The 15465-nt window shown below is 43.7% G+C and overlaps 1 protein-coding gene across 1 annotated transcript in view; it reads left to right on the forward strand.

The window, feature by feature from the left end:
- Positions 1-15465, forward strand: part of LOC135531506 (cofilin-2-like) — a 29826-nt gene extending 14361 nt beyond the window's left edge. Inside the window, exons 2-5 of the mRNA XM_064959534.1 lie at positions 7027-7185; positions 10668-10807; positions 11269-11345; positions 14671-15465. Coding sequence (XP_064815606.1) covers positions 7027-7185; positions 10668-10807; positions 11269-11345; positions 14671-14786 — 492 coding nt within the window. The 3' untranslated portion in view covers positions 14787-15465. The remainder of the gene's footprint in view (positions 1-7026; positions 7186-10667; positions 10808-11268; positions 11346-14670) is intronic.

Here is a 15465-nt window from a genome sequence, read left to right on the forward strand (position 1 = left end):
TACAGGTATATATTATACAGGGAGTAGTATATAGGTCTATAGTATACACGTCTATAGTATACAGGTCTATAGTATACAGGGCTATAGTATACAGGTCCATAGTATACAGGTCTATAGTGTACAGGTCTATAGTGTACAGGTCTATAGTGTACAGGTCTATAGTGTACAGGTCTATAGTGTACAGGTCTATAGTGTACAGGTCTATAGTATACAGGTCTATAGTGTACAGGTCTATAGTGTACAGGTCTATAGTGTACAGGTCTATAGTGTACAGGTCTGTAGTGTACAGGTCTGTAGTGTACAGGTCTGTAGTGTACAGGTCTATAGTATACAGGTCTGTAGTGTACAGGTCTATAGTGTACAGGTCTATAGTGTACAGGTCTATAGTATACAGGTATATAGTATATAGTGTACAGGTCTATAGTGTACAGGTCTATAGTGTACAGGTCTATAGTATATAGGTCTATAGTATACAGGTCTATAGTATACAGGTCTATAGTATACAGGTCTATAGTATACAGGTCTATAGTATACAGGTCTATAGTATATAGGTCTATAGTATATAGTGTACAGGTCTATAGTATACAGGTCTATAGTATACAGGTCTATAGTGTACAGGTCTATAGTGTACAGGTCTATAGTGTACAGGTCTATAGTGTACAGGTCTATAGTGTACAGGTCTATAGTATATAGTGTACAGGTCTATAGTATACAGGTCTATAGTATACAGGTCTATAGTATACAGGTCTATAGTATACAGGTCTATAGTGTACAGGTCTATAGTGTACAGGGCTATAGTATACAGGTCTATATGGTACAGGTCTATAGTGTACAGGTCTATAGTGTACAGGTCTATAGTGTACAGGTATATATTATACAGGGAGTAGTATACAGGTCTATAGTATACAGGTCTATAGTATACAGGTCTATAGTATACAGGTCTATAGTATACAGGGCTATAGTGTACAGGTCTATAGTGTACAGGTCTATAGTGTACAGGTCTATAGTGTACAGGTCTATAGTGTACAGGTCTATAGTGTACAGGTATATATTATACAGGGAGTAGTATATAGGTCTATAGTATACAGGTCTATAGTATACAGGTCTATAGTATACAGGGCTATAGTATACAGGTCTATAGTATACAGGTCTATAGTGTACAGGTCTATAGTTTACAGGTCTATAGTTTACAGGTCTATAGTATACAGGTCTATAGTATACAGGTCTATAGTATACAGGTATATAGTATACAGGGAGTAGTATATAGTATACAGGTCTATAGTATACAGGTCTATAGTATACAGGTCTATAGTGTACAGGTCTATAGTATACAGGTCTATAGTGTACAGGTCTATAGTGTACAGGTCTATAGTGTACAGGTCTATAGTGTACAGGTCTATAGTGTACAGGTCTATAGTGTACAGGTATATAGTATACAGGTATATAGTATACAGGGAGTAGTATATAGGTCTATAGTATACAGGTCTATAGTATACAGGTATATAGTATACAGGGAGTAGTATATAGGTCTATAGTATACAGGTCTATAGTATATAGGTCTATAGTGTACAGGTATATAGTGTACAGGTCTATAGTGTACAGGTCTATAGTGTACAGGTCTATAGTATACAGGTCTATAGTATACAGGTCTATAGTATACAGGTATATAGTATACAGGGAGTAGTATATAGGTCTATAGTATACAGGTCTATAGTGTACAGGTCTATAGTGTACAGGTCTATAGTGTACAGGTATATAGTGTACAGGTCTATAGTATACAGGTCTATAGTATACAGGTCTATAGTATACAGGTCTATGGTGTACAGGTCTATAGTATACAGGGCTATAGTATACAGGTCTATAGTGTACAGGTCTATAGTATACAGGGCTATAGTATACAGGTCTATAGTGTACAGGTCTATAGTGTACAGGTATATAGTATACAGGTATATAGTATACAGGGAGTAGTATATAGGTCTATAGTATACAGGTCTATAGTGTACAGGTCTATAGTATACAGGTCTATAGTATACAGGTATATAGTATACAGGGAGTAGTATATAGGTCTATAGTATACAGGTCTATAGTATATAGGTATATAGTGTACAGGTCTATAGTGTACAGGTCTATAGTGTACAGGTCTATAGAATACAGGTCTATAGTATACAGGTCTATAGTATACAGGTCTATAGTATACATGTCTATAGTATACAGGTCTATAGTATACAGGTCTATAGTGTACAGGTCTATAGTGTACAGGTCTATAGTGTACAGGTATATAGTGTACAGGTCTATAGTATACAGGTCTATAGTATACAGGTCTATGGTGTACAGGTCTATAGTATACAGGGCTATAGTATACAGGTCTATAGTGTACAGGTCTATAGTATACAGGGCTATAGTATACAGGTCTATAGTGTACAGGTCTATAGTGTACAGGTCTATAGTATACAGGTATATAGTGTGTACAGGTCTATAGTGTACAGGTCTATAGTGTACAGGTCTATAGTATACAGGTCTATAGTGTACAGGTCTATAGTATACAGGGAGTAGTATATAGGTCTATGGTGTACAGGTCTATAGTATATAGTATACAGGTCTATAGTGTACAGGTCTATAGTATACAGGTCTATAGTATACAGGTCTATGGTGTACAGGTCTATAGTGTACAGGTCTATAGTGTACAGGTCTATAGTATACAGGTCTATAGTATACAGGTCTATATTGTACAGGTCTATAGTATACAGGTCTATAGTGTACAGGTCTATAGTATACAGGTCTATGGTGTACAGGTCTATAGTGTACAGGTCTATAGTGTACAGGTCTATAGTATATAGTGTACAGGTCTATATTGTACAGGTCTATAGTGTACAGGTCTATAGTGTACAGGTCTATAGTATACAGGTCTATGGTGTACAGGTCTATAGTGTACAGGTCTATAGTGTACAGGTCTATAGTATATAGTGTACAGGTCTATATTGTACAGGTCTATAGTGTACAGGTCTATAGTGTACAGGTCTATAGTATACAGGTCTATGGTGTACAGGTCTATAGTGTACAGGTCTATAGTATACAGGTATATAGTATATAGTGTACAGGTCTATAGTGTACAGGTATATATTGTACAGGTCTATAGTGTACAGGTCTATAGTGTACAGGTATATAGTGTACAGGTATATAGTATACAGGTATATAGTATATAGTATACAGGTCTATAGTATACAGGTCTATAGTGTACAGGTCTATAGTGTACAGGTCTATAGTGTACAGGTCTATAGTGTACAGGTCTATAGTGTACAGGTATATAGTATATGGTGTACAGGTCTATAGTATATGGTGTACAGGTCTATAGTGTACAGGTCTATAGTGTACAGGTCTATAGTATACAGGTATATAATATATAGTGTACAGGTCTATAGTGTACAGGTCTATAGTGTACAGGTCTATAGTGTACAGGTCTATAGTGTACAGGTATATAGTGTACAGGTATATAGTGTACAGGTATATAGTGTACAGGTATATAGTATACAGGTATATAGTATACAGGTCTATAGTGTACAGGTCTATAGTGTACAGGTCTATAGTGTACAGGTATATAGTGTACAGGTATATAGTGTACAGGTATATAGTGTACAGTTATATAGTCTATAGAGTACAGGTCTATAGAGTACAGGTCTATAGTGTACAGGTCTATAGTGTACAGGTCTATAGTGTACAGGTATATAGTATACAGGTATATAGTATACAGGTATAATAGTATAATCAAGAGAGGCGCGAATCTAACAACAGACGAGCAACAAGTAATACATGCGAACAAAAAAACAGCAGTAACCAAAATACAAAATATGTCAACAACAAAAAAACTGAATCATTTGTTTTTGCTTTGTGCAAACCAATATTAACGTGGGATATTTTGTTTGAATTCAGACCCAGTGACTCAGACTTGAGCACTTGGACTTCAGCCATAGGGACTTGACTCGATCATTGGTGACTTGGACTTGGACTCAACTCAGACTTCAGCCATAGGGACTTGACTCGTGACTCGACCATTGGTGACTTGGACTTGGACTCAACTCAGACTTCAGCCATAGGGACTCGTGACTCGACTTGGATTCGAGCATAGGTGATTTGGGACTAGACTCAGCCTCAAGATTTAGTGACTCGACTACAACACTGGCTTGTGTTGTAGTCTCAGAATAAAAAGAAACGTCCCTTTTTCAGGACCCTGTCTTTCAAAGATAATTCGTAAAAATCCAAATAACTTCACAGATCTTCATTGTAAAGGGTTTAAACACTGTTTCCCATGCTTGTTCAATAAACCATAAACCATTCATGAACATGCACCTGTGGAACGGTCATTAAGACACTAACAGTTTCCAGACAGTAGGCAATTAAGGTCACAGTTATGAAAACTTAGGACACTAAAGAGGCCTATCTACTGACTCTGAAAAACACCAAAAGAAAGATGCCCAGAGTCCCTGCTCATCTGCGTGAACGTCCCTTAGGCATGCTGCAAGGAGGCATGAGGACTGCAGATGTGGCCAGGGCAATACATTGCAATGTCTGTACTGTGAGACGCCTAAGACAGCGCTACAGGGAGACAGGATGGACAGCTGATCGTCCTCTCAGTGACCATTGTATTATTATTCTTCTTCTCTCATTTGTGACCATTGTATTCTCCTTCTTCTTCTTCTTCTCTCCTTTGTGACATTGTATTCTCCTTCTTCTTCTTCTTCTTCTTCTATCCTTTGTGACATTGTATTCTTCTTCTTCTTCTTCTATCCTTTGTGACCATTGTATTCTTCTTCTTCTTCTTCTATCCTTTGTGACCATTGTATTCTTCTTCTTCTATCCTTTGTGACCATTGTATTCTCCTTCTTCTTCTTCTTCTCTCCTTTGTGACATTGTATTCTCCTTCTCCTTCTTCTTCTCTCCTTTGTGACATTGTATTCTCCTTCTTCTTCTTCTTCTTCTTCTTCTTCTTCTTCTCTCCTTTGTGACATTGTATTCTTCTTCTTCTTCTATCCTTTGTGACATTGTATTCTTCTTCTTCTATCTTTTGTGACCATTGTATTCTTCTTCTTCTTCTTCTATCCTTTGTGACATCTTCTTCTTATTCTATCCTTTGTGACATTGTATTCGTCTTCTTCTTCTTCTTCTTCTTCTATCCTTTGTGACATTGTATTCTTCTTCTTCTTCTTCTTCTTCTATCCTTTGTGACATTGTATTCTTCTTCTTCTTCTTCTTCTTCTATCCTTTGTGACATTGTATTCTTCTTCTTCTTCTTCTTCTTCTTCTTCTTCTATCCTTTGTGACATTGTATTCTTCTTCTTCTTCTTCTATCCTTTGTGACCATTGTATTCTTCTTCTTCTTCGTCTTCTATCCTTTGTGACATTGTATTCTTCTTCTTCTTCTTCTATCCTTTGTGACATTGTATTCTTCTTCTTCTATCCTTTGTGACCATTGTATTCTCCTTCTTCTTCTTCTTCTATCCTTTGTGACATTGTATTCTTCTTCTTCTATCCTTTGTGACCATTGTATTCTTCTTCTTCTTCTATCCTTTGTGACCATTGCATTCTTCTTCTTCTTCTTCTATCCTTTGTGACCATTGTATTCTTCTTCTCTCCTTTGTGACCATTGTATTCTTCTTCTTCTATTCTTTGTGACATTGTATTCTTCTTCTTCTTCTATCCTTTGTGACCATTGTATTCTTCTTCTTCTTCTTCTATCCTTTGTGACCATTGTATTCTTCTTCTTCTATTCTTTGTGACATTGTATTCTTCTTCTTCTTCTTCTTCTTCTATCCTTTGTGACATTGTATTCCTCTTCTTCTTCTATCCTTTGTGACCATTGTATTCTTCTTCTTCTTCTTCTCTCCTTTGTGACATTGTATTCTTCTTCTTCTTCTTCCCTCCTTTGTGACCATTGTATTCTTCTTCTTCTTCTATCCTTTGTGACCATTGTATTCTTCTTCTTCTTCCCTCCTTTGTGACCATTGTATTCTTCTTCTTCTTCTTCTTCTATCCTTTGTGACATTGTATTCTTCTTCTTCTTCTTCTATCCTTTGTGACATTGTATTCTTCTTCTTCTATCCTTTGTTACCATTGTATTCTCATTCTTCTTCTTCTTCTATCCTTTGTGACATTGTATTCTTCTTCTTCTTCTATCCTTTGTGACCATTGTATTCTTCTTCTTCTTCTATCCTTTGTGACCATTGCATTCTTCTTCTTCTTCTTCTATCCTTTGTGACCATTGTATTCTTCTTCTATCCTTTGTGACATTGTATTCTTCTTCTTCTTCTTCTCTCCTTTGTGACCATTGTATTCTTCTTCTTCTATTCTTTGTGACATTGTATTCTTCTTCTTCTTCTATCCTTTGTGACCATTGTATTCTTCTTCTTCTTCTTCTATCCTTTGTGACCATTGTATTCTTCTTCTTCTATTCTTTGTGACATTGTATTCTTCTTCTTCTTCTTCTTCTTCTTCTATCCTTTGTGACATTGTATTCCTCTTCTTCTTCTATCCTTTGTGACCATTGTATTCTTCTTCTTCTTCTTCTCTCCTTTGTGACATTGTATTCTTCTTCTTCTTCTTCCCTCCTTTGTGACCATTGTATTCTTCTTCTTCTTCTATCCTTTGTGACCATTGTATTCTTCTTCTTCTTCCCTCCTTTGTGACCATTGTATTCTTCTTCTTCTTCCCTCCTTTGTGACCATTGTATTCTTCTTCTTCTTCTTCTTCTATCCTTTGTGACCATTGTATTCTTCTTCTTCTATCCTTTGTGACCATTGTATTCTTCTTCTTCTTCTTCCCTCATTTGAGACCATTGTATTCTTCTTCTTCTTCTATCCTTTGTGACCATTGTATTCTTCTTCTTCTTCCCTCCTTTGTGACCATTGTATTCTTCTTCTTCTTCCCTCCTTTGTGACCATTGAAGTATTCTTGTTGTTCTAATTCTTCTTCCCTCCTTTGTGACCATTGAATTATTCTTGTTGTTCTAATTCTTCTTCTCTCCTTTGTGACCAGGCCTCTGGAATAGCGGTCCACGATGACGTCGTTCTCACGTTTGACAAGATCAGGGTTCGCCTCCAGGGGGCTGACAAACAGGAGCAGCTGAAGCTGGTGCTCTTCAAGATCAGCGACGATGGGAAATGTATCATCGTGGACGAGGACAAGTGCCTGAAGGTCAGAAGTGGCATGAATAATAGTATATAATTATCAGTTAATAATAGAGGACATTTAGCAGACACTTTTATCCAAAGTGATGTAGTCATACGAACATAGTTTGTTTAACATGTAGATGGTCTGGGGGAATCCATCCCTCTATCCTGACATTGCAAGCGCCTTGTTGTACCAACTGAGAAGCAAAGGACCAAGTGTTTAGGCATTTTAAGCCCTTTCTCAATTCCTATTACCTTGATTCCTTGCATCGTCTCTCCTCGCTTCGTGGGTTAATGCTCCCCAGTGGGTTAACAGCCCCCCCCAGGGAACAGTGGGTTAACAGCCCCCCCCAGGGAACAGTGGGTTAACAGCCCCCCCCAGGGAACAGTGGGTTAACAGCCCCCCAGGGAACAGTGGGTTAACACCCCCCCCCAGGGAACAGTGGGTTAACAGCCCCCAGGGAACAGTGGGTTAACAGCCCCCCAGGGAACAGTGGGTTAACAGCCCCCCGGGGAACAGTGGGTTAACAGCCACCCCAGGGAACAGTGGGTTAACAGCCCCCCAGGGAACAGTGGGTTAACAGCCCCCAGGGAACAGTGGGTTAACAGCCCCCAGGGAACAGTGGGTTAACAGCCCCCAGGGAACAGTGGGTTAACAGCCCCCCCAGGGAACAGTGGGTTAACAGCCCCCCCAGTGGGAACAGCCCCCAGGGAACAGTGGGTTAACAGCCCCCCAGGGAACAGTGGGTTAACAGCCCCCCAGGGAACAGTGGGTTAACAGCCCCCCAGGGAACAGTGGGTTAACAGCCCCCCCCCCGGGGAACAGTGGGTTAACAGCCCCCAGGGAACAGTGGGTTAACAGCCCCCAGTGGGAACAGTGGGTTAACAGCCCCCGGGGAACAGTGGGTTAACAGCCCCCCCAGGGAACAGTGGGTTAACAGCCCCCCAGGGAACAGTGGGTTAACAGCCCCCAGGGAACAGTGGGTTAACAGCCCCCCAGGGAACAGTGGGTTAACAGCCCCCCCCCAGGGAACAGTGGGTTAACAGCCCCCCCAGGGAACAGTGGGTTAACAGCCCCCCCAGGGAACAGTGGGTTAACAGCCCCCAGGGAACAGTGGGTTAACAGCCCCCCCCAGGGAACAGTGGGTTAACAGCCCCCCCAGGGAACAGTGGGTTAACAGCCCCCCCAGGGAACAGTGGGTTAACAGCCCCCAGGGAACAGTGGGTTAACAGCCCCCCAGGGAACAGTGGGTTAACAGCCCCCCAGGGAACAGTGGGTTAACAGCCCCCCCAGGGAACAGTGGGTTAACAGCCCCCAGGGAACAGTGGGTTAACAGCCCCCCCAGGGAACAGTGGGTTAACAGCCCCCCAGGGAACAGTGGGTTAACAGCCCCCCAGGGAACAGTGGGTTAACAGCCCCCCAGGGAACAGTGGGTTAAAGCCCCCCAGGGAACAGTGGGTTAACAGCCCCCCAGGGAACAGTGGGTTAACAGCCCCCCAGGGAACAGTGGGTTAACAGCCCCCCCCAGGGAACAGTGGGTTAACAGCCCCCCCCCAGGGAACAGTGGGTTAACAGCCCCCCAGGGAACAGTGGGTTAACAGCCCCCCCAGGGAACAGTGGGTTAACAGCCCCCCCAGGGAACAGTGGGTTAACAGCCCCCCCAGGGAACAGTGGGTTAACAGCCCCCAGGGAACAGTGGGTTAACAGCCCCCCAGGGAACAGTGGGTTAACAGCCCCCCCAGGGAACAGTGGGTTAACAGCCCCCCCAGGGAACAGTGGGTTAACAGCCCCCCCCAGGGAACAGTGGGTTAACAGCCCCCAGGGAACAGTGGGTTAACAGCCCCCCAGGGAACAGTGGGTTAACAGCCCCCCCAGGGAACAGTGGGTTAACAGCCCCCCCAGGGAACAGTGGGTTAACAGCCCCCCAGGGAACAGTGGGTTAACAGCCCCCCAGGGAACAGTGGGTTAACAGCCCCCAGGGAACAGTGGGTTAACAGCCCCCCAGGGAACAGGGAACAGGGAACAGTGGGTTAACAGCCCCCCAGGGAACAGTGGGTTAACAGCCCCCCCAGGGAACAGTGGGTTAACAGCCCCCCAGGGAACAGTGGGTTAACAGCCCCCCCAGGGAACAGTGGGTTAACAGCCCCCCCAGGGAACAGTGGGTTAACAGCCCCCCCAGGGAACAGTGGGTTAACAGCCCCCCAGGGAACAGTGGGTTAACAGCCCCCCAGGGAACAGTGGGTTAACAGCCCCCCAGGGAACAGTGGGTTAACCCCCCAGGGAACAGGTTAACAGCCCCCCCAGGGAACAGTGGGTTAACAGCCCCCCCAGGGAACAGTGGGTTAACAGCCCCCCAGGGAACAGTGGGTTAACAGCCCCCCCAGGGAACAGTGGGTTAACAGCCCCCCCAGGGAACAGTGGGTTAACAGCCCCCCAGGGAACAGTGGGTTAACAGCCCCCCAGGGAACAGTGGGTTAACAGCCCCCCCAGGGAACAGTGGGTTAACAGCCCCCCAGGGAACAGTGGGTTAACAGCCCCCCCAGGGAACAGTGGGTTAACAGCCCCCCCAGGGAACAGTGGGTTAACAGCCCCCCAGGGAACAGTGGGTTAACAGCCCCCAGGGAACAGTGGGTTAACAGCCCCCCAGGGAACAGTGGGTTAGCCCCCCAGGGAACAGTGGGTTAACAGCCCCCCCCAGGGAACAGTGGGTTAACAGCCCCCCCAGGGAACAGTGGGTTAACAGCCCCCCAGGGAACAGTGGGTTAACAGCCCCCCCAGGGAACAGTGGGTTAACAGCCCCCCCAGGGAACAGTGGGTTAACAGCCCCCAGGGAACAGTGGGTTAACAGCCCCCAGGGAACAGTGGGTTAACAGCCCCCCCAGGGAACAGTGGGTTAACAGCCCCCCAGGGAACAGTGGGTTAACAGCCCCCCCAGGGAACAGTGGGTTAACAGCCCCCCCAGGGAACAGTGGGTTAACAGCCCCCCAGGGAACAGTGGGTTAACAGCCCCCCCAGGGAACAGTGGGTTAACAGCCCCCCCAGGGAACAGTGGGTTAACAAGCCCCCCCCAGGGAACAGTGGGTTAACAGCCCCCCAGGGAACAGTGGGTTAACGCTCCTACCCGCCAGGCTACCTGCCTTCCCCGTAGGAAATAGGGTGACATTTTGTAAGCAATCGGAGTGTTCGGGCAACTTATAGAATGGGCGCCATGTTAGTGCCTTTAATGCCTTCCTTTAATCCATTCATGACAAGTATTTCCTTGTTCTAATCCTAGACATTCAGTTACACGTAGCATTGTTTAAAATTCAGAACATTCTGTATAATGTAATTGGGAGCTAATATGGCTGCCATATAATTATGTAGTCTCATGTTAATGTATCAAAATGCAGAAACCGCAATGTCCAAACTTTCTCACTATTATAATTGGGGTTAGGGTTAGTAACGTGAATATCTGGAAAAAGTTCTATCTAATTTGTTATCAATTAATCAATTACCAATCAATTAAGGTCAAGGACCTGAACGGGGAGGAGGACGTATTCAGGAAGATCGTCAACATGATGCCGACAGATGACTGCCGCTATGCCCTGTACGACTGTTCATGGGAGAGCAAGGACAGCCCCAAAGAGGACCTGGTCTTCATCATGTGGTAGGTTGGGCCATAACCCCGTACGACTGTTCCTGGGAGAGCAAGGACAGCCCCAAAGAGGACCTGGTCTTCATCATGTGGTAGGTTGGGCCATAACCCCGTACGACTGTTCCTTGGAGAGCAAGGACAGCCCCAAAGAGGACCTGGTCTTCATCATGTGGTAGGTTGGCTAAAAAGTGAGAATAACATAGGTTAAAAAGAGTTTGAATAAATAGATTACAATAATTAACCCAGTATGACTGTTGCTGGGAGAGCAAGGACAGCCCCAAGGAACGTTGACTATAAATCATGTTGGACCGTAGAGTTAGAATTACATGGACTGTACGCCATGAATAACAATACCATGTCGGCCATATTGAATGGAGGACGTGTGTGTGTGAGAGAGAGGATTTGTTCATTGCCTCAAGGCAGAATGTTTGGGAGTACTTTCTAAACGTAGTATTCTTCTGTTTGAATCGCAGGGCTCCAGAACACTCAACTATCAAAAAGAAGATGAAATACGCCAGCTCTAAGCAATACATTAAAGCAAAGTTCCAAGGTAAGAGTTTAGGTGTCTTTCAAAACCGTTCAACCTCATCTCATGAGGCGGCAGGGTAGCCTAGTGTATACACGGGGTACCAGTACCTAGTAGATGATAACATGGCTATATACACGGGGTACCAGTACCTAGTAGATAATAACTAGGCTATATACACGGGGTACCAGTACCTAGTAGATGATAACTTGGCTATATACACGGGGTACCAGGACCTAGTAGATGATAACATGGCTATATACACGGGGTACCAGTACCTAGTAGATGATAACATGGCTATATACACGGGGTACCAGTACCTAGTAGATGATAACTTGGCTATATACACGGGGTACCAGTACCTAGTAGATGATAACTTGGCTATATATACAAGGGGTACCAGTACTGAGTAATGATAACTAGGCTATATACACGGGGTACCAGTACCTAGTAGATGATAACTTGAGTCCATGATAACTTGGCTATATACACGGGGTACCAGTACCTAGTAGATAATAACTAGGCTATATACACAGGGTACCAGTACCTAGTAGATAATAACTAGGCTATATACACAGGGTACCAGTACCTAGTAGATAATAACTTGGCTATATACACGGGGTACCAGTACCTAGTAGATAATAACTAGGCTATATACACAGGGTACCAGTACTGAGTAATGATAACTAGGCTATATACACAGGGTACCAGTACCTAGTAGATAATAACTTGGCTATATACACGGGGTACCAGTACCTAGTAGATAACAACTAGGCTATATACACAGGGTACCAGTACCTAGTAGATAATAACTTGGCTATATACACAGGGTACCAGTACCTAGTAGATAATAACTTGGCTATATACACAGGGTACCAGTACCTAGTAGATAATAACTAGGCTATATACACAGGGTACCAGTACCTAGTAGATAATAACTTGGCTATATACACAGGGTACCAGTACCTAGTAGATAACAACTAGGCTATATACACAGGGTACCAGTACCTAGTAGATAACAACTAGGCTATATACACAGGGTACCAGTACCTAGTAGATAACAACTAGGCTATATACACAGGGTACCAGTACCTAGTAGATAACAACTAGGCTATATACACAGGGTACCAGTACCTAGTAGATAACAACTAGGCTATATACACAGGGTACCAGTACCTAGTAGATAATAACTTGGCTATATACACGGGGTACCAGTACCTAGTAGATAATAACTAGGCTATATACACAGGGTACCAGTACTTAGTAGATAATAACTTGGCTATATACACAGGGTACCAGTACCTAGTAGATAATAACTAGGCTATATACACAGGGTACCAGTACCTAGTAGATAATAACTTGGCTATATACACGGGGTATCAGTACCGAGTCCATGTGCAGGGGTACGAGGTCATGCCTATTGACTCTTGAACAATATTACTTAGAAATGCCTCATGAGCTGAGTTCAACTGTCGTACCCAGTGGTGTGTTGATTGGGGTGGCCAGGGCGAAGGAGGTGGCCAGGGCGAATGAGGTGGCCAGGGCGAATGAGGTGGCCAGGGCCAAGGAGGTGGCCAGGGCCAAGGAGGTGGCCAGGGCCAAGGAGGTGGCCAGGGCCAAGGAGGTGGCCAGGGCCAAGGAGGTGGCCAGGGCCAAGGAGGTGGCCAGGGCCAAGGAGGTGGCCAGGGCCAATGAGGTGGCCAGGGCCAATGAGGTGGCCAGGGCCAATGAGGTGGCCAGGGCCAATGAGGTGGCCAGGGCCAATGAGGTGGCCAGGAGACATCAACAGGACATCCTAGTTTTACACACATTTTGATGGACATCTAGCCTAATTTACTGTATTATGTTTGACTGTGTCATGAACTAAAAACAACTCATGAGGTTTTCATCTGATTGTCAAACAAATCACTTCAGAAAGCAGGTTAAGTAGGTAACCTTCGTCTACAGTGCACTGTGCACCTGCCATTTAAATAGAAAGGGACTATCTATTAAAACACCATCCGTGGAATCACAATCAGTCTACAGAGTAGCGTGTATTCATAGATGCCAAGGGAAACCAGGCTTCCCCAAAATATTTGACAATTTAAAAAAGGAACTAACTTAAATACGTATTTCATAATTTGCATTCAATTCACTAGAGGCTGAATCCATTTCACTAGAGAAAGCATCCGAGCATGACAAACAGCTCTTCTCTGTCTCAGTAAGAGTAGACTTGTAAAGTGGCTGTTCCACTGGATGTCAGAAGGTGAATTCACCAATTTGTAAGTCGCTCTGGATAAGAGCGTCTGCTAAATGACTTAAATGTAAATGTAAATGTAGACCATGTATCTGATGCTGTCTGGACAGGGAAACAGCACCTCTCTGTCTCAGTATGAGTAGACCATGTATCTGATGCTGTCTGGACAGTGAAACAGCTCCTCTCTGTCTCAGTATGTGTAGACCATGTATCTGATGCTGTCTGGACAGGGAAACAGCACCTCTCTGTCTCAGTATGTGTAGACCATGTATCTGATGCTGTCTGGACAGTGAAACAGCACCTCTCTGTCTCAGTATGACTAGACCATGTATCTGATGCTGTCTGGACATGCCTAGTCTTTCTGTCTGGACATGCCCTACTCTGTTTGTCCAGACAGCATCAGATACAAGGTCAACACATACTAAGACACAGGGGCGCTGTTGCGCTAGCTTGGGTGCTTTCTCCGGTGAGATTGCGTCTTGCTGTCGATGTGTGTCTTGGTCAAAATTATCAATATATTCAGAGACTACCTATCCGATCTCTGAATTTCTAGGGGGGGAGGGGGAGGGGCACTGGGGCGGCCAATCAGATTTCAGGGGGACACTGGCCACCCTGGACCACACCCTGGACACGCCCCTGATCTTACCTCATCAGAACCCAAAATATGAGATTGTTTTACTCCAATGTTTGTAAACAACATAACTGTAAACAATAGGGTATAGACTCATAGCATGAATAAAACTATAATTTTTATATCATGGATAGTCAGTCCTTGCATACATAGCGCTGTCTATGAATTAGAGTGGTTACATTTCTCCAGGCCCGTCCATCAGCTTTTTACCAAAACAGAGACGGGGTGTCCACTTTGTTATTTTTTTCAACAGCGGGATTCTAGCGCTCATGAGCCTGATGAATGACAGAAATGGTAGACGAGTGACCTTGGGTGGTCTAGCATGCTAAGGTCCTCCAGAACCGCAGCATGGGGTAGAAACCTGCCTATTTCACCACTCTTTATTTAAACTAACTAAAATATGTTTAGGATTTGGACTGCCCCATTCCTTAAAAAAAAGAAGAGAATTGACTGACTTGGCTGTGTTCTCGTGTGTTTCACAGGTCTGAAGTTTGAGTGGCAGGTGAACGACATGTCAGACGCCAAAGACAGCTCCGTCTTCATCGATAAACTGGGAGGGAGAGGAGTCGTTAAAAAGCTGGAGGGGAGAGAGGTCTGAGGTCCCGACTCCGCCGTACAACACCAGACCTGGGTTCAAATACTATTCGAAAATCCTTCAGATAGTTTCAGCGTTTGCTTAAGGCTCCTTAAGAGTGCCAGGTGGGCAGGTTTTTTTCACATTTAGGGATTTTCTACTGATTGCAACAGGCAAGCTCAGTCAAGCACAACAAAAGTATTTAGAATGATTTTGAATAGGTCTTGAACCCAGGTCTGTTCAAAACACAGAAGCAAAAGCAGCCCACTGCCGGCGTCTCACACTGAACTGTCCAACGACAGAGTGTGGTAGTTGATTTGGTCTTTGTAGAAACATGCCTTGGTCAATTAAATAGTTACTCAATGTAGTTGATACATTTGACATTTTTCCAGATGTAACTGCTCCATGATTTATACAAATTCACATGCATTTCCTGTAACTTGGGATCCTTGTATCATCTTTGAATGTTTGAACATCTTTGAATGCTTTTATTTGTGGTATCTTGTGTCTATTGACTCTGTTTTGAAACAATCATGTGATTTTAAGCATACCGTTGATATCACACCTTCCATGCTTGCTGATGTTTTGTTTGAATTGGAAAATGTCACAAAATATATTGATAAAAAAAGGAAGATACCTCCACAGAATGTCGATGGCCATAATATAATAAAGAGGAACTGGATTTCCAGTATACTGCCCTGGA

This window comes from Oncorhynchus masou, unplaced genomic scaffold (assembly GCF_036934945.1).
Source record: "Oncorhynchus masou masou isolate Uvic2021 unplaced genomic scaffold, UVic_Omas_1.1 unplaced_scaffold_1610, whole genome shotgun sequence".
Lineage (NCBI taxonomy): Eukaryota > Metazoa > Chordata > Actinopteri > Salmoniformes > Salmonidae > Oncorhynchus > Oncorhynchus masou.